A 17,886-nucleotide genomic window follows, 5' to 3' on the forward strand; every position below is an offset into this window, starting at 1 on the left:
GTACATACCCGCTGTTTAGACATGACTTCTCTGAAGGCCACAGTATGATTTTCTGGAATTGCTATAACCATAAATAAGAAAAGTTAATTCTTTCCTCAGGGATGTCACTATCTAATTAACTGTCTTTAGATCCTTTAATTCTTTCAGTTCTAATTAGGGCCTTTGCTTTCCTTCAGTCATGAAATTTTCAACCTGTAAAATCTCAGGCTACAAGAGATCATTTCTCAGTAAATATTGTTTCCAGGCTTAAAATTTTTTTGCTGGTGATGACAATCAGTAAAAGGCACATAGATTGTAACAATACTCTTTTTAAAGGCTGTGCATATTATTTATACTAAATATGTGCTGTGAAATAAACACTGTCCCTTGAAGTAACCCATCCCTGCATATTTATCTAATGGTAGGCACAAAGTGTAAAGGTAAAGAGATTATGATGCCACAAACTTGGCCTCTGTGCACCAGAGTCGAATTGAATCTCAGAGACAGTTTTGAATGAAATAGTAAAGAATAGCTTTATTGCTTTTCCAGGCAAAGGGGGCCACAGGGGACTCATGCCCTCAGAATGGTGTGTCCCAACCCAGGGGGACTTGGTGGGGAGTTTCATAGCAGTATTCAGGGTGGGATTGCTGGTGAGGATCAGGGTAGGATTGCTGGTGAGGATCAGGGTGGGATTGCTGGTGAGGATCAGGGTGTGTGCAGGACCTGCACTCCTTGCATCTGGCCTCAGGTGGTCTACCGATGAGCTTCTATGATTCTGGGGGTTATCCCAACTGTGACCTGTTCTCTGGAGTGAAGCTTGTTTCGTCTAGTAATTAATATCTTTCATTTGTTGGGGGTTTTAGTTCTGCAGACAAGCTCAAAGGTATTGTTATGTGTATCCCTTGAGTTGGAACCAGGACCCTGTTCCAAGGCTGCATCCCTCACTTCCCTGATTAGCAGCTATTTGCCCTTTGAAACTTAGGGAAGGTCATGGAGGCTGAAGCCTGTTTCCTACAAACAAGAAATGGGGGACAGAGGAAGGCTTCCATGACCGGGAGCCTACAGCATTCTGCTCAATTTCGATTGGTGGTGATGGACTTTAATCAGGTTTGGTAAAGGTCTCCTTTTGAACAGTAGACCTTTTCAGCTTGATTTGAATTGGAACACTTTATAGAAGAAAAGAGCAAGACATATTCAGGATATAGGAAATTGCTTGGTGAGCTCAACTTCCCAGAACTTTTTCTGGAACAGCAGTCATAGGGTAATGCAGAAGAGTGTTGTTGGCTTCTATAACGCTGAACTGTGAAACTCAGGACACATTCTACATCAGGAAGGTAAAAGCTGAGCAGAATGTGTAAACAGCTTGAACCATTAGTCTTCAAGGTCATCCTTCAAACATCTTTCATTCACTTCCTTTTAGAAATTTGAGAATGAAGTGGATCCAGCTATATCAAAAAGAAGCATTAAATTTTTTTTTTTAATATTGAATGGGGGAAGCCTGGTGGGCTGCTGTCTATGGGGTCGCACAGAGTTGGATAGACTGAAGCAACTTAGCAGCAGCAGCAGAGTTAACAATATTGTGTTAGTTTCAGATGTACAGCAAAGTGATTCAGTTACAAATAGCATTCTTTTTCAAAGTCTGTGAGTCTGTTTCTGTTTTGTAAATAAGTTCATTTGCATCATTTTGGGGGGATTCTGCATATAAATAATATATTGTTTTTCTCTGAGGAGTATTTTATATATAATAAGATCCAGAAAAAATACAGTTCAAACTAGCTTAAAAACTAAAGAGTGCTTAGTTGGTTGATATTACTAAAAAATGCAGAAGCATCACCAGGTTTTGGCATGGTTTGACCAAAAAGTTAAAACCTAGTTTCTTTTTCTTCCTGTTTCAAAATGGTTGCTGGAAGCTCAAGGCTACACGATGCTTCTTCCACTTTCTTCATGAAAGCTGGTTCTCTGTTCCAAAGCTCTTGGCAAAAATCCTAGAGTTTCACTGGACTGGTTGAGCAGCTTGGCTATACTGGTCACCAAAAAACAAGAAAAGCAATAGTCCAAGTGACAGGAACCTGGATTCAGAGTCCAGCCCTGAATCACCCCAGGTACAATGAAAACAGGATTATTTGTTTAGTTGCCAAGTCATGTCTGGCTCTTTGTGACCCTATGGACAGTAGCCTGCCAGGCTCCTCTGTTCATGGGATTCTTCAGGGAAGAATACTGGAGTGGGTTGCCGTTTCCTTCTCCAAGGGATCTTCCTGACCCAGGAATCAAACCCACTTTTTGAATAGGATCTTCTGGCTTAAGCCATTAAGCCACCTGTTAGCAGTAGACGTGGGCTCAGTCCTCAGCAGACTTTTCCATTGCCCCAGACTTGGTCATAACACATAGATCCAAGACAAGGGGGATGGAGAGTGTTCTCTGTTGTCTGAGAAAATGCAGGCCCAAGGAGGATTCTCCAAATATGCCGCCTTGGTCTGTGATCAAGGGCAGGAATGATTTAGAAGCAAGTGTGTCTGTAGAAGGAAGAGCTGGTGAATAGATGTGGGCTAAGCAAGGAGGCTGTCTAGCTTTTGGCTGGTGAGTAATCACCCAAGTCAGAAGTACCCTTGAAACATCTTCATTTGTAAGAGCAGGCTGACTAATTCCTTAAGAATTCATTGAGGTTCTCTGTTACCTAGGCTGACTTGATAGATAGCTTCAGTTGAAAACACTGAAGGTGGTGAGCAATATTACATTTGTATCTCCAACTAATGGCTATGCATAGGTCCACAGTTCTGTATGAAAATTACAGTGAAACTTAGGGAGATAGTGTGTTCTGATAAATAGGAAATGTGTGATCTAAAAATATTTTTCCATGTGTTTTTCTAATCAGGGAATGTGTGTATATATATATATATATATATATATATATATATACACACACACACATATATATATTTATATAGTAAAAAGTAACACTTCTAAAAAATATTGATGCACTTTGGGCAAAGAATAAAGTAACTTTGTTTTGACTGTTAAGTAATAGAACTAATTGTGACGTCCCTCGTACATATAGATTAAGAAATATAAAATGAAGCCTAGTGCTTAGTTTTTGATACAGATCTTAAGTATTTGGCCATGAATGAATAATTCTTGGTGGGCATTTGTGACAGTTTGCCAGGTACAACTTGATTCTCTAGGCTTTGATGATTCTTTTTCTACCTTAAAAGTTATATCAGTGGATATTTATTATTATTATTCTCTTCTGCTCATCAGCCTGAGAGTTTGCCTAATGAAAAGAGCTGCTGAGCCTTTTCAGTGTAAATCCTGGTGCCATGGAAGCTCAGCCCAAGGCCACAGAAATTGAATGCATTCCAAAGATGGGTTGGACTAATAAAGCAAACAGTTCCCAGGCTGAGTGATCACGTGATTCACGCCTTGTTTTTCTGATGATTTTTTTTTTTTTTTCAGAACCGAATGGAGGAAAGCAAAGCACTCTTTAGAACAATTATCACGTATCCCTGGTTCCAGAACTCCTCAGTTATTCTGTTCTTAAACAAGAAAGATCTTCTAGAGGAGAAAATTATGTATTCCCACCTAGTTGACTATTTCCCGGAATACGATGGTAAGTCTGCACTCTTCAGCTAGCGCCTTAGCCAGGGAAATATCCCTCCTCCTGAGACCAGGGCCAGAGCTGACACACTCCCATACTCCATCAGTGTCTCAGAAGCCCGTGTGTTAATGGAGTATGAATCATTGTTTGTCCTGTCTTTTAATGACCTGAAATGTTTCACTTACCAACAGTGATGAAAGTTACACTTCCTTCCAAATACATAAGGAGCTTTCTTTTGTATCAGAGGAGGGAACCATGCCCTAGTTTTGACTATGTATCATCCATTATAGCTCCCTCTTGAGTTCCCTTTCATTTGGTAACAGTCTGCCTCTCCTCTCTGGAGAGAAAACAGAATTTTGTGGTCAAGAGCCCATGGTCTGAAGTTGATCTATCAGCTTCAAATCCCAGTTCTAATACTTCCTATTTGTAAACTTTGATCGAGTGACTTAATTGCTTGGGGCTTTAGGTCCAAACTTTTGCTTTGTTGACTATAATAGATAACATAAGTGCGACATTTCTGCATGATGCCTGACACAGATATTTTCTTTGGAGGGCTTCATGGCCCCACGAAGCCCCATCATCCTGAGAGAAGGCACCCATCTTTTAAGCTCTGCCTGTAGCACCCACTTGGGGACTCCTGTCTATGAACTTTGCATTATTTACTTCCTTCTTATAACAAATCTTGCCTCCTCAACTAGACCGAAATCCTGGATGACTGAGCACAACACCCAACCCCTTCTGAGCAATATTACTTGCTGACAGATTGGTAACAAAATGCATCCATACCAGCCACTCTGACACAGGTGAAAGAGTCACAACCCCTGCCCTGTAAGAACTTACCTGCAGAATCCACACTCAGCTCCCCACACTCGCTGGAGTCTAGATTAGGAGTGGCTAACTGTGGGCTACCTAGGTGGCTCAGTGGTAAAGAATCCACCTGCCAAGCAGGAAACTCAGTTTTGATCCCTGCGTCAGGAAGATCCCCTGGAGAAGGAAATGGCAACCCAATCCAGGATTCTTGCCTGGGAAATCCCATGGACAAAGGAGCCTGGTGGGGTCACAAAAGAGTCAGACCTGACTGAATGACTAAACAACTATGGCCTGTTGCCTCTTTTTATAAGTAAAATTTTACTGAAACAGCCACACCTACTCATGTATATGCTGTCTGGCTGCTTTTGTGCTACAGCAGCAGAACTAAGTGGTTGTGATAGAGCTCAAGTGGCCCAGAAGCTCAAAATATTTACTCTGTGGTCCTTAAACAGAGAAAGCTTGCCAAACCCAGATCTAAGTGAATAGTAGGTAAGAGGACAAACTTTGAATGTTGCACAGAACTGCACCAGCTCTGCCACTTACCGGCAGTGGGGCCTCAGTCACGTTTAAGTACTCAGTTTCCTCCTGCGTAAAAAAGAATTGAGTGGAATCACACATGCAAGTCACGTAGCTCGATGCCTGGCAGACAGAAGAACACAAATCCAAAAGTACCTATTCTAGAGGTGCAACAAGAGAACGGGCTGTTTTTAAAAAATACTTTATCAGCATAAGCTATCTGGTGTGTATGTCAACTCAGCAGCATTTTTGTACTTCTACAAACCCCTTAAGAAAGGTAATTACTTCAAAACTAATACTCAGTTTGGCCTCATAGCTTTCCCCAAAGATGCCAACACATCGAGGATGGAGTTTCACTCATCTTTCATCACACGTGTGTTTGGTGCAATGCTGCTCTTGGAAGGGAAACGTTACATGTTAATGAACTGAAGTTCCTTCTCAGAGGCACATAGGATTCTAACGTGTAGGGATGTTATCATACTGGTCTTGTCAGCAGTGTGTTCCCATCCTCTGTCCAAGTAGCTTTTCCTTTGTGCTTTGAGGTTCCTTTAAAAACAAATACTTGCCTAGCTTATTCTCTTTTCCTCCTTTTACTTGGCCGCTAGCCTGCCACCGAGTCACAGATGCCTGAGGCTGTAGTCCTCAGTGCTCCTGAGCAAACCGTGGAAGGAGGCAACCTAGCACTAGTTCTCTCCCACAGCAACAGGCTGACTGCCTAAACTCGAGCCTGGCCCAAATAAGATGGGCACGAAGATTCCGGCTTACCACCCAACACACATGCCTCCCTCATGTGCCTGGAAAGGGAGACTTGTTTTAGTTTTTCTCAGAATTTGGTGAAAATCCACGAGTGAGAAAGGACCACAACCCCCTGACATAGCACAAGCCTGTAGGCAGCATGTTTTCATTATGTGCATACTTACGGGAGGACAGAGCACAGAGCAGACCCACCAAGGCTCAAGGCACACATACAGCACACACAGAACAGCACACCAGGGTTGGTTTTCCTGCAATAAAGACCTGCAGCAAGTGTTAGAGTACTATTCTTCCTTCTCTCTGTGGCTTCTTCCTCTTCTTTTTACATATCTCCTTTGTCCAGTGAGTTCCCCATCACTATAAGTAAGAGCATCTTCCTTCCAACATGAGCCCACTGTGAGTGTTGTTAGATCTGAAGATTTTTTTTTTTTTACTGTCCATCTCCCCTGATAACACACATCACACATATAGGAAACTTGTCTGTGGGAAAAGAATAAAAGACGCTGATAGTTATTCCTAAAGCAGATGCAACTGTCATTCCAGGAGACTTCAGGCCCTTGTAAGATGACCTGAGAGAAAAAAATTCTAGGCCCACTCTGCAGTGACATGTTTATAATACACATGTTTATAGTATTATAAATTTCACACTTCCACATTTCTTTACTTACAAGGTCTTAATCATAATGAATGTCATTTCTTTATTTCCCTTCAGGAAGGAAAATTACCATTTCCACATGGACTTGAATTGCAAAACTGTTCATAGAGACTATGGGATTTTTGTTCCTGCTGTGATGGCCATAATGATTTCTTTGTAGTTTATGTTTATTCAGATAACAAATTATGCTTAAAAGCATAACAGACTCCAAATGCTCTCCAGTGAACTTGAGTTAGATTGTGATATACTTCAGAGATAAAAAAGGATAAAAGAGTCAAAAGAGTAGACTTTTGTTTCCCAAAAAGAACAAGTAAAATTTCATTAACAAACGAGAAAGATAATGTTCTTTTATGAAAATGGAAGACTGCATCAGTTCTAACAATCTATTGGTCCATCTCTGGGAGATTGTGAAAGATAGGGAAGCCTGGTATGCTGCAGTCCACGGGGTTGCAAACATTGAACATGACTGAGCAACTGAACAATAACAACAATGGAATTAAGTTAACGATAGTACATTAAATAAGCTAGGACACTAAGTTATTTTGTGTATATATATACATATATACATACATATATATATATATGTATGTGTATATATATATGTGTATATATATATATCATGTTTTTAATTGGGACACTCTTTAATTCATTATGGTGCCAGTCTTCTTCAGTTCAGTTCAGTTGCTCAGTCGTGTCTGACTCTCTGCAACCCCATGAATCGCAGCACACCAGGCCTCCCTGTCCATCACCATCTCTCGGAGTTCACTCAGACTCGCGTTCATCGAGTCAGTGATGCCATCCAGCCATCTCATCCTCTGTCGTCCCCTTCTCCTCCTGCCCCCAATCCCTCCCAGCATCAGAGTCTTTTCCAATGAGTCTACTCTTCGCATGAGGTGGCCAAAGTACTGGAGCTTCAGCTTCAGCATCATTCCCTCCAAAGAATACCCAGGGTTGATCTCCTTCAGAATGGACTGGTTGGATCTCCTTGCAGTCCAAGGGACTCTCAGGAGTCTTCTCTAACACCACAGTTCAAAAGCATCAATTCTTCAGTGCTCAGCTTTTTTCACAGTTCAACTCTCACATCCATACATGACCACTGGAAAAACCATAGCCTTGACTAGACGGACCTTTGTTGGCAAAGTAATGTCTCTGCTTTTCAATATGCTATCTAGGTTGGTCATAACTTTCCTTCCAAGGAGTAAGTGTCTTTTAATTTCATGGCTGCAGTCACCATCTGCAGTGATTTTGGAGCCCCCAAAAATAAAGTCTGACACTGTTTCCACTGTTTCCCCATCCATTTCCCATGAAGTGATGGGACCGGATGCTATGGTCTTAGTTTTCTGAATGATGAGCTTTAAGCCAACTTTTTCACTCTCCTCTTTCACTTTCATCAAGAGCCTGTTTAGTTCCTCTTCACTTTCTGCCATAAGGGTGGTGTCACCTGCATATCTGAGGTTATTGATATTTCTCCCGGCAATCTTGATTCCAGCTTGTGCTTCATCCAGTCTGGCATTTCTCATGATGTACTCTGCATATAAGTTAAATAAGCAGGGTGACAATATACAGCCTTGATGTACTCCTTTTCCTATTTGGAACCAGTCTGTTGTTCCATGTCCAGTTCTAGCTGTTGCTTCCTGACCTGCATATAGGTTTCTCAAGAGGCAGGTCAGGTGGTCTGTATTCCCATCTCTTTCAGAATTTTCCACAGTTGATTGTGATCCACACAGTCAAAGACTTTGGCATAGTCAATAAAGCAGAAATAGATGTTTTTCTGGAACTTTCTTGAATTTTTCAATGACCCAACAGATGTTGGCAATTTGATCTCTGGTTCCTCTGCCTTTTCTAAAACGAGCTTGAACAGCTGGAAGTTCACAGTTCACGTATTGCTGAAGCCTGGCTTGCAGAAGTTTGAGCATTACTTTACTAGTGTGTGAGATGAGTGCAATTGTGCAGTAGTTTGAGCATTCTTTGGCATTGCCTTTGTTTGGGATTGGAATGAAAACTGATCTTTTCCAGTCCTGTGGCCTCTGCTGAGTTTTCCAAATTTGCTGGCATATTGAGTGCAGCACTTTCACAGGATCATCTTTCAGGATTTGAAATAGCTCAACTGGAATTCCATCACCTCCACTAGCTTTCTTCGTAGTGATGCTTTCTAAGGCCCACTTGACTTCACATTCCAGGATGTCTGGCTCTAGGTGAGTGATCACACTATCATTATCTGGGTCATGAAGATCTTTTTTGTACAGTTCTTCTGTGTATTCTTAGCACCTCTTCTTAATATCTTCTGCTTCTGTTAGGTCCATACCTTTTCTGTCCTTTATTGAGCCCATCTTTGCATGAAATGTTCCCTTGGTATCTCTAATTTTCTTGAAGAGATCTCTAGTCTTCCCCATTCTGTTGTTTCCCTCTATTTCTTTGCATTGATCACTGAGGAAGGCTTTCTTATCTCTTCTTGCTACTCTTTGGAACTCTGCATTCAAATGCTTATATCTTTCCTTTTCTCCTTTGCTTTTCACTTCTCTTCTTTTCACAGCTCTTTGTAAGGCCTCCTCAGACAGCCATTTTGCTTTTTTGCATTTCTTTTCCATGGTGATAGTCTTGATCCCTGTCTCCTGTACAGTGTCACGAACCTCAGTCCATAGTTCATCAGATCACGAGCTCCTTATTGCCAAATTCAGACTTATGTTGAAGAAAGTAAGGAAAACCACTAGACCATTCAGATATGACCTAAATCAAATCCCTTATGATTATACAGTGGAAGTGAGAAATAGATTTAAGGGACTAGATCCGATAGATAGAGTGCCAGTCATCTTAATCATTGACAGTTTCAATCTGGGCTGAGTCAGAAATTCATATTCCTTTTGTGAGCTGTACAACTGAGAATAATCTGCTTTCATGACTCTTCCTCCCAGTGTCTGGCAGTGTTGGATATAAGCTTGTTTGCTGATAAGATTGGTTTGAAAAGTTTTCAAGTTGGCTTTCTGAAACTTACCATGTATTTTGTTAGAATCTGTAGGCCCTCAGTAGAACTGTCAAAGATTTCTTTATCCCAACCAGTAAATAACAATATTGATTAAAAAAAAAAAAAAATCTAAGCTGTGGATCCCAAGAGGGTTTGCTGAGAGAGGAGGAATAGAGCTTATAGAGCTCATCCTTCTTTCATGGTATAAAGCTAACTGGAAAATGGGAGAAATTCAGATGCATAGTGCCACAAAGATGCATATAAGAAAGCTGCTCATTCTAGAACAGACAGAAATTGAAATAAATTATATAAAGAAAAAAGAAAGAACGTTCTCAGTCCTTGATAGATGGTAACGTTTTGGTATTGCTTTTAATTTACAACAAGTTTTAAATTAACATATTTATCAGGGTCTATTATGTTTTTAAAACAGCTCTGCTGAGATATGATTCACATACAATATGTAATTCATCCATTTAAAGCATATCATTCAATTCAATTCTTTTTTGTATGTATCATTAGTTTTATAAATTATGGTAAAATATATGTAATGTGAAATTTTGTAATTTTACCATTTTGAAGCATGCAGTTCAGTGATACTATAATGACATTCACAGTGCAGAGCTGCTGCTGCTAAGTGGCTTCAGTCGTGTCCGACTTTGTGTGACCCCATAGATGGCAGCCCACCAGGCTCGCCTGTCCCTGGGGTCCTCCAGGCAAGAACACTGGAGTGGGTTGCCATTTCCTTCTCCAGTGCATGAAAGTGAAAAGTGAAAGTGAAGTCGCTCAGTCGTGTCTGACTCTTAGTGACCCTATGGACTGCAGCCCACCAGGCTCCTCCGTCCATGGGACTTTCCAGGCAAGAGTACTGGAGTGGGGTGCCATCGCCTTCTCCACACAGTGCAGAGCAGCCATCTCTATTTCCAAAACTGTATCATTGCCCCCCAAAATTCTATAATCATTAAGCAATAGCTCTGCATTTTCCCTTCCTCCTAACCCCTGTTAAACTCTAATCTACTTTCTATCTCTATAAATGTGCCTTTTCTCAATACTTCACCTAACGGAATCCTGCAGAATATGTTGTTTTGTGTCTGACTTATTTTATCTGATAAGTTTTCAAGATTCATGTATGTTGTAGCATCTGTCAGAACTTACTTTTTATGGCTGAATAATATTCCATTGTCTGTATATACGACCCTTTGCTTTTCCATTCCCATGTTGATGGACCCTTGGGTTGTTTCCTTCTTTGGGGTAGATACCTAGGAATAGGGTTGCTGTCTATATGGTAATGCTGTGTTTAGCTTTTTGAGGAGCCATCACACTGTTTGTTTTCCATTTTACATTTCTAGCAGCAGTGCACAAGGGTTCAGATTCCTCCACATGCTTGCCTTGTTATCTTCCACTTGATTTGATTATAGCCGTTCAGGTAGATGTGAGTCAGTGAGTGAGTGAAGTCGCTCTTTGCGACCCCATGGACTATAGCCTACCAGGCTTCTCCATCCATGGGATTCTCCAGGCAAGATTACTGGAGTGGGTTGCCATTTCCTTCTCCAGGGAATCTTCCCAACCCGGGAATCAAACCCGGGTCTCCCGCATTACAGGCAGATGCTTTAACCTCTGAGCCACCAGGGAAGCCCAGGTAGATGTGAAGCAGTGTCATATTGTGGTTTTGATTTGCATTCTCGAATAGGTAATAATGTTTATCTTTTCACATGCTTATTGGCCATTTGTATATCTTCTTGGGAGAAATGTTTATTGAAATCCCTTGCCCATCTTTTATCAGGTTGTCTTTTTATTGCTGAGTTGTAGAGGAATTCTTGGTATATTCTGAATATTTATCCATTATCAGATGTATGATTTGCAAATGTTTTCTCCCATTCTGTAGGTTGTCTTTTTTTGTCATTCTTTTTTAAATTTATTTTTATTGAAGTATAGTTGAATTACAGTGTGTTAATTACTGCTGTATAGTCAAGTGTGTAGGTTGTCTTTTTACTTTCTTAATAATGTCCTTTGATGTGCAAAAGTTCTTAATTTTGATTAAGTCCAATTGATCTGTTTTCTTTTTTGTTGCCTTTGATTTTGGTGTCATATCTAAGACTCTATTGCAAAATTATGAAATAAGTTCTTAATATATTCTGATAAATGTATCATCAGTCAGTTCAGTTCAATCGCTCAGTCGTGTCCAACTCTTTGCGACCCCATGAATTGCAGCACGCCAGGTATCCCTGTCCATCACCATCTCCTGGAGTTCACTCAGACTCACATCCTTTTTAAAAACATCTAAAACAGTGCTAGACACATGAGAGACCCTGGATAAATGTAAGAAAACATAAACTGGCTTTTTTTAATCATCACATGTAGTGAATTAAATTCTATGTAAATGTGGGAGTTTTTTGGGTTTTTTTTGTTTTTTTTCCGAAACACCAGAAATGAGCCTGCAGAGGACAGTTATAGACAGACCAGAGGTTAAGAAACAGGTTTTCTATTCTTAGAGAGATTTCAGTCTGGAGAATGTAAAAGGATCGATAAAGAAGTGGGAGCAGGTTGGGTGGGGAGTACACAGGGGCAAGTTGACGAGAGAGCTTGAGGCAGTTATATGATATGCACACTTGTTATGCAGCTGAAACCAGCGCAATTAACTCAGTCCAACCAGAAGTAAGCTAATCACATCCCTACCTGAAGATTCTGTAGTAGCTCCTTGTGTCCCAAAGCATCAGAGCTAAACTTAGCCTGGCCTTCACACTACTTACCTGCCTGTTCTCACAAGATCACATTCTGTGGATGGATGGACATGGATGGATGGGCAGCTAAAGCGAGAAAGAGGAGCCACAACACATAGTCGTGTTGGGAGGACCCTTGTAATAGATCAGATCTGCAGTGAAGAGGTCTTCATGAGCATTAGTAAACATGGAGCAAATGCATTAACAGATCAGCCAGCTGACAAATGTCCCTCTTCTCTCTTGGCCAACAGGACCCCAGCGAGATGCCCAGGCAGCTCGAGAATTCATCCTGAAGATGTTCGTGGACCTGAACCCAGACAGTGACAAAATCATCTACTCGCACTTCACATGCGCCACAGACACCGAGAACATCCGCTTTGTGTTTGCTGCTGTCAAGGACACCATCCTCCAGTTGAACCTGAAGGAGTACAATCTGGTCTAATTGTGCCTCCTCGACACCGCCCTTCCCTTCCCTGGTGGGCTAGTGAAGCTAAACAAGAGGGACTGTATTTCTGTGGAAAACAATTTGCATAATACTAATTTATTGCCGTCCTGGACTCTGTGTGAGCGTGTCCACAGAGTTTGTAGTAAATATTATGATTTTATTTAAACTAATTCAGAGGAAAAACAGGATGCTGAAGTACAGTCCCAGCACATTTCCTCTCTTTTTTTTAGGCAAAATCTTGTGACTCAATGTATTTTAAATTCTCAGTCATGCACTCACAAAAATAAGAGCTGTTTCTTCCTCTCTCTCTCTCTCTCTCTCTTTCTTTTCTATTAAGCAAAATGAAGTTGATTTCCCTTTTCCCAACCCATCCCTTCCTCTTGATTTTTCCCACATTACAATGGCCTTTATCCTAGTTCCATTCTTGGTCAAGTTTTTCTCTCAAATGATAGAGTCAGGACGATGTCATTCAATTTAAGCCATCGACATCAGCTTAATTTAACAGTTTGTGGTTTTTGCTGAAGGATTATAAGTATTAATACTGTGGTTTTACATGTATTGCTCTGGATACACATATAGAGGTCTTTTTATATAAATATATTGTCTTGCCTCACTTTGGGCTGGGACAGTGGATGCCCGTTTAACGGTTAAGTGTCTTGTGTTTTGGTCTTTTTTTTTGAAGTTTACCTTCAGCCATAACTGGTTGCTCAGCAGACCATACAGAAGTCAGTAAAGCAAGGGCCAAGACACAGAAGGAGTTCTTCCTTTTGAAATATCATGTGCCATTGTTCTTCCTGTTTCTTGCCATTTTTTTCTCCACCCTCTTTTCTTCAAATTGCAGATGCCAAAAAAATATGCCAACAGACACTACATTATCCCAATGGCTGCTGCCCAGATCCTTCTCATAGGTTGCTCTTAATTTTTTTTTTCCTTAAATTTCTTCTCCCTCTTTTTTTTTTTTTTTCCCTTAGTGTTTGGGCCACAATTTTAAAATGACTTTTAACTGTGGATATATGTTGCCAAAGCTGGCTTTTAAAAAAAAAAACTAATGAAAGCTTAAAAGGTGAAAGCCAGTATCTTAAAATGTAAGAGAGTAAGACTGTGAAGCCTAAAATGTTTGGCTGAGAACGAACCTGAAGCACCAGTTGCCAAACTGTTGGTCGCTGTGAACTTGATTCTTACAGTCCATCCTTTCTTTGCCTTTAAATCACACTGTTTAGTGTCCACATTCCATGTTGAGCGTCTGAATCAGCAATGTGGAAAAGCTGTCTTGTGTGATACCCCATGAAATCTGCTTTGATCTTTTCATTTGAAGCCAGTTTACTCTCTTTGTGTTCTTTAAGGTCAAGTAGGTCTGCCAAAAACACTGGTCAGTAGTATTTCTCTGACACCTTTAATTTGCAGACTCTGAAGTTACTGCTAGTTTACCATCTTTAGGATCTTAAACTGGTAACTGATTGAGTTGAACTTAAGGAAGATTTGTGGACCGAAACTCATAAGTAACCTCTCTGTTCTATAGAATGTGTATCTATGTAACTGAACCTAGTAGGAGAGAGATCTAGAATTCTATATGTGCAATTTTTCAACTAATGCAAAAAAACACAGCACATGTATTGATGATCTTCTGTCAAGCAGCTTGAATTGAAATATAATTTAAGAAAATAAATCATGATGGTTTAAACCTGCTGGGAAGGTAGAATTAGGCCATGATCCTGGTCTAATTTTACTATAGTACTATTTGGCAGGAATCTATAAACTATTATGTAAATCACTGTTTTGAAACAACAAAGGAGAGAGAAAATTAATGGCTTATCAGATGAGTACCAGAGTTATTCAATAATAATGGAATGTTCCCATTCTTTACTCTGCCAGCCTCAAAGTACACAGGTTACCTGGTTTTTCTCTCTTTATTCAGAAAGCACCTGTAATTTAATTAAGAAACAGACTGCCTGTAGGTATAGTGCAATTATGAATGCTCTAATCATTGTACATACATCTCTCTCTTGATATTGCATCATCCTTACTGGCTTTGTAATCATTAATTTTTTGGCAGATTGAATGTGCTGTATTGATATGTATCTATGTAATTGTATGTCTCATAGCTAATTCACATTTTGAATAATGTTATTTTATTTACTTTTTTAAGAGAGGAGAATGTAAATTTGTCAGTTTATTTCTGACTAGGGATTTTTTTTTTTCCATTTAGAAAAGAAAAAAAAAAAAAACCTTACTATCGTACAGAGCGGTACTAGCATCGTGCTATATAAAATCATTTGCACATTCCTAAGTAGAGGTATACTGATTATAAGACCCAAAGGTAATTTCATAGCAGAATACATAAAATCAGTTGGAGCTTTTATACAAACATGGAAACCAACTTTGTAGAACTTTTGCCATTTGACCTAGGATTGGAATATGAGCTTTTATACAATTCATATTCTTATTTGGCAAATGCACAGTTTAGTATTACCTCTCTGATGGCCTTTATTAGAAAGGCAGTTTTAGAAGCTATTGTGATCCACTAAGGAAATGTTTTAATAGCTAGCAACCACTGCTTGCCTGAAAGGGCGATCTTAAATTTGGTGCAGCAAAAAAACAAAAAAAAGAAAAAAAAAAAGGAAAAAAAACGTATAAACAACATTTGAAGGCCTACAGTGTGTATAGAGAAAACCTCATCACAAGATCATAAGTGTTAACAGTTTTAGGGAATCAGGATATTCTATTTAATAGAGCTATAGTAGATGTAGTCAATTAAACCTGATCTCAGAGCTCCAAGAAGCTGAGCAAAACAGGGAAAGATTGTTATATTTGTCTTCATGAAATTGGGATGGAATTGCTATGCAGAATTGAGGTTTGCGGTTTCACTGTTCATCTTAGGGTGCATGATAAGATCCCTTTTCTTGAGAAGGGAAAAAATTGATCACCCTAGTTACAGTGATGCATAGAAACCGAATTGTATCCACACTAGTCAGTTGAAGCTAAAGGATTTTCTTTTTTGTTTCTTTGGGGTTTTACTGAACGGGCTGGGGTGGGAAGGGATTCTTTTCAGTTTTGTATAAAAACGAAGTTTACTCATGCTTTATATTATTATCGTGATTGCAAGCGTTCTAAGCGTGTGCCGCCGGACCCCTCTTGTTGATGCTCTCAGTAACGGAGGCCTGTGGCAAGTTGTGTGGTGACTTGGGCATGTCTTATTCAAAAACACAAACACAGAAACCTTTCTTCCGCAGACCAAGGCAAGCAGCCGTCTCATGACTCACTTAACACATTGCAGTGTACCAGTTTACAGATGATTTTGCCCTTTTTGCGTGACATGGCAGTTCCAACCCACAGAGAATCCCTTGTTTGTAAATTGGAGGTTTGTACTATGCCTTACAGAGCTTAAATTCAGAAGTTTGTGCCTCATATCTGAAACAAAGGGAAATAACACACCCATTCAAAAGTAAATAACTCCCCTCAAAGTTGTTTGTTTTTCGATACATTTTCATATAAAGAGCTCTGTTGAATGTCATGAGTAGAGTGCCGCGGAAAATATTCTAGAAACCTGCATATGTTGTTTACTAGCAGATGACATCTACAAAAGGTATTTGAAGAACACCGAAACTTGTAATTTTTTGTAGATTAGCTAGCAGGTCTAATATTTAAAAAGGTAATTCAGCTAAAGGACAATTTACTTTTTGTACTTCAGACTATCTTGATTGTCAAGGTGTACGAACTGTAATTTTAAAATTTATACTGCCACATGATTGTAAATTTTAGTTGTCTTAAGTTAGTAATGGGTGAAAAGCTATTTATGCTGGATATGGGTCAAAAATGACTATTATTTGCAAAAAATATATATAAAAATAATGGGAAGAAAGGGCTGCATAATGAGATACTGCAAGACTCAAGATACTGGTTGGAAATAATCTTCAAGTTACCCTCAATTTCCCTTTGTTTTCAGTTTCTCAAAAAGAATGAATGAAATGAAATATAGCAGAATGTTAACCCATATAAAAATAAAGTGTACCCAAATATTGTAACGTATATTGCTGCTCTTCTTAAAATTAAATAAGGGTTTAAAACCACTTAATTGGTAATTGACAACATCTCAATTGACAGATAAGGTGTGCTTGGTATACATATTTTCTTCCAAAGATTTTTCTTTGGTTAGAAACACACAAAAATTGAAACTAGTAATATTGTATGTTTATCTATCTCTGCATATTTCCAGCATATGTAGCATTAATAGATCTGTCCTGGTAACTATGTCTTTGGGATTTCATTTTGATTCCATCAATTTAGGAAAAGAAATGGCTTAGTTGTATAGGATTAGCTAGAAATTTTTGGAGCCAGGCACCTGCTACTTCGTAGATACGTAGTATAAAGTTGCCATTTGTTTTTCTCACAGGATAACAATTTCTTGCTGTCTCAACTACCAATGCTCTTCAGTAACCCTCTTGCCTCTAAAATCATCTGTTCAAAGTATGCATACATACCTAGCACATAGTAGGTGCTCAAGTATTAATTTTCTTCTTACCTCCCTTGTCATGTATCCTCCATTTCCCTGTATAATTCCAACCCAATAGTAAACAACATTTACACATTATGGGTGAAATTGGATCTCACTTGGATGAAGGAATTCTAACTTCCATATAAGCTTTGGTAGACAGAAAAAAAAAAACAGGAAGATATTCTTCAGTAGAATATTTTTAAATTTAGAAAAGGAAGATGGAAAATTACTATGTAACTTTGTTCAGGTTACTTTGACTGAAACACATGTTTTTGGTGGATTTCTTTTCCTCAAAGAACTCTCTAAATGCAACTTGCTGGATTCCTCACCTGTCATCATGTTGGAAACCCTTCCTAGACTTATGTATTTAGGGAGTTTTGTCAGAAAACATTTTTAACTTGCAGTATTTAAAAGAATCATATTTACTGTTCTTAAAATGTCATTCAAATGCATGTATTGTCTATTGTTTGGGGATGGGAACTAGTTTTGCAAAAAAAAACACCTAATGTTGTATAATAATGCCCCAATGATCTTGCTGGTTAAAAATACAGTATTTTTGGCCATAAGTTTGTACTACAGTATTCTTCATTCTTGAGTTTTCCTTCTCTGGAAGTTGCTTAAGCCTCTCCTAGAATGTTTTTGCATTGTGAGTATTGGGATCAACCGTTCCTTCTCTAAAGCACTGTATGATGCACATCCATTTCCCGAAGTAGATAGGTTAAATAGTTTTTAAACAAATAAAAAAGAGTTTCATTTGTGAATATAATCAGAAATTTCCAGCTGCTTTAGTGGAAACATTTATATTGATAGTATTTATCAAATTTAAAAAAAAATCTTGCCCTAATTTAGGTTGCAAGCAATTTGTTAAAACAAGGTTAAATAGCTGCTCAATAAAGACTTATAACAAGCCACCTGTCTTCACCCTGAGGCTGTCTCTTCAGAGAAAGAAAGCAGGCCTCACAGGC

General features: G+C 39.2%; 1 protein-coding gene, 1 long non-coding RNA gene and 1 other non-coding gene across 4 annotated transcripts in view; 1 reads left to right on the forward strand and 2 right to left on the reverse strand.

Moving 5' to 3' along the window:
• LOC121818630 (uncharacterized) overlaps positions 1-12,311 on the reverse strand; it is a 28,249-nt gene extending 15,938 nt beyond the window's left edge. Inside the window, exons 1-2 of one of the 2 annotated variants that reach the window (XR_006058645.2) lie at positions 4,925-12,311; positions 9-61 (exon numbers count right to left, since the gene is read on the reverse strand). This is a non-coding gene — a long non-coding RNA (uncharacterized LOC121818630). The other variant, XR_009599209.1, reaches the window with a different exon arrangement.
• The window catches only part of GNAQ (G protein subunit alpha q), a 322,009-nt gene extending 304,522 nt beyond the window's left edge, over positions 1-17,487 (forward strand). Inside the window, exons 6-7 of the mRNA XM_015093177.3 lie at positions 3,430-3,583; positions 12,236-17,487. Of these exons, the coding sequence (XP_014948663.2) occupies positions 3,430-3,583; positions 12,236-12,426 (345 nt within the window). The 3' untranslated portion in view covers positions 12,427-17,487. The remainder of the gene's footprint in view (positions 1-3,429; positions 3,584-12,235) is intronic.
• TRNAY-GUA (transfer RNA tyrosine (anticodon GUA)) lies at positions 10,825-10,896 on the reverse strand. The gene has a single exon. It is a non-coding gene; the product is annotated as a tRNA-Tyr (tRNA).
• Positions 17,488-17,886: the final 399 nt, after the last annotated feature.

Source organism: Ovis aries, chromosome 2, assembly GCF_016772045.2.
Source record: "Ovis aries strain OAR_USU_Benz2616 breed Rambouillet chromosome 2, ARS-UI_Ramb_v3.0, whole genome shotgun sequence".
In the NCBI taxonomy this organism is placed as follows: Eukaryota; Metazoa; Chordata; class Mammalia; order Artiodactyla; family Bovidae; genus Ovis; species Ovis aries.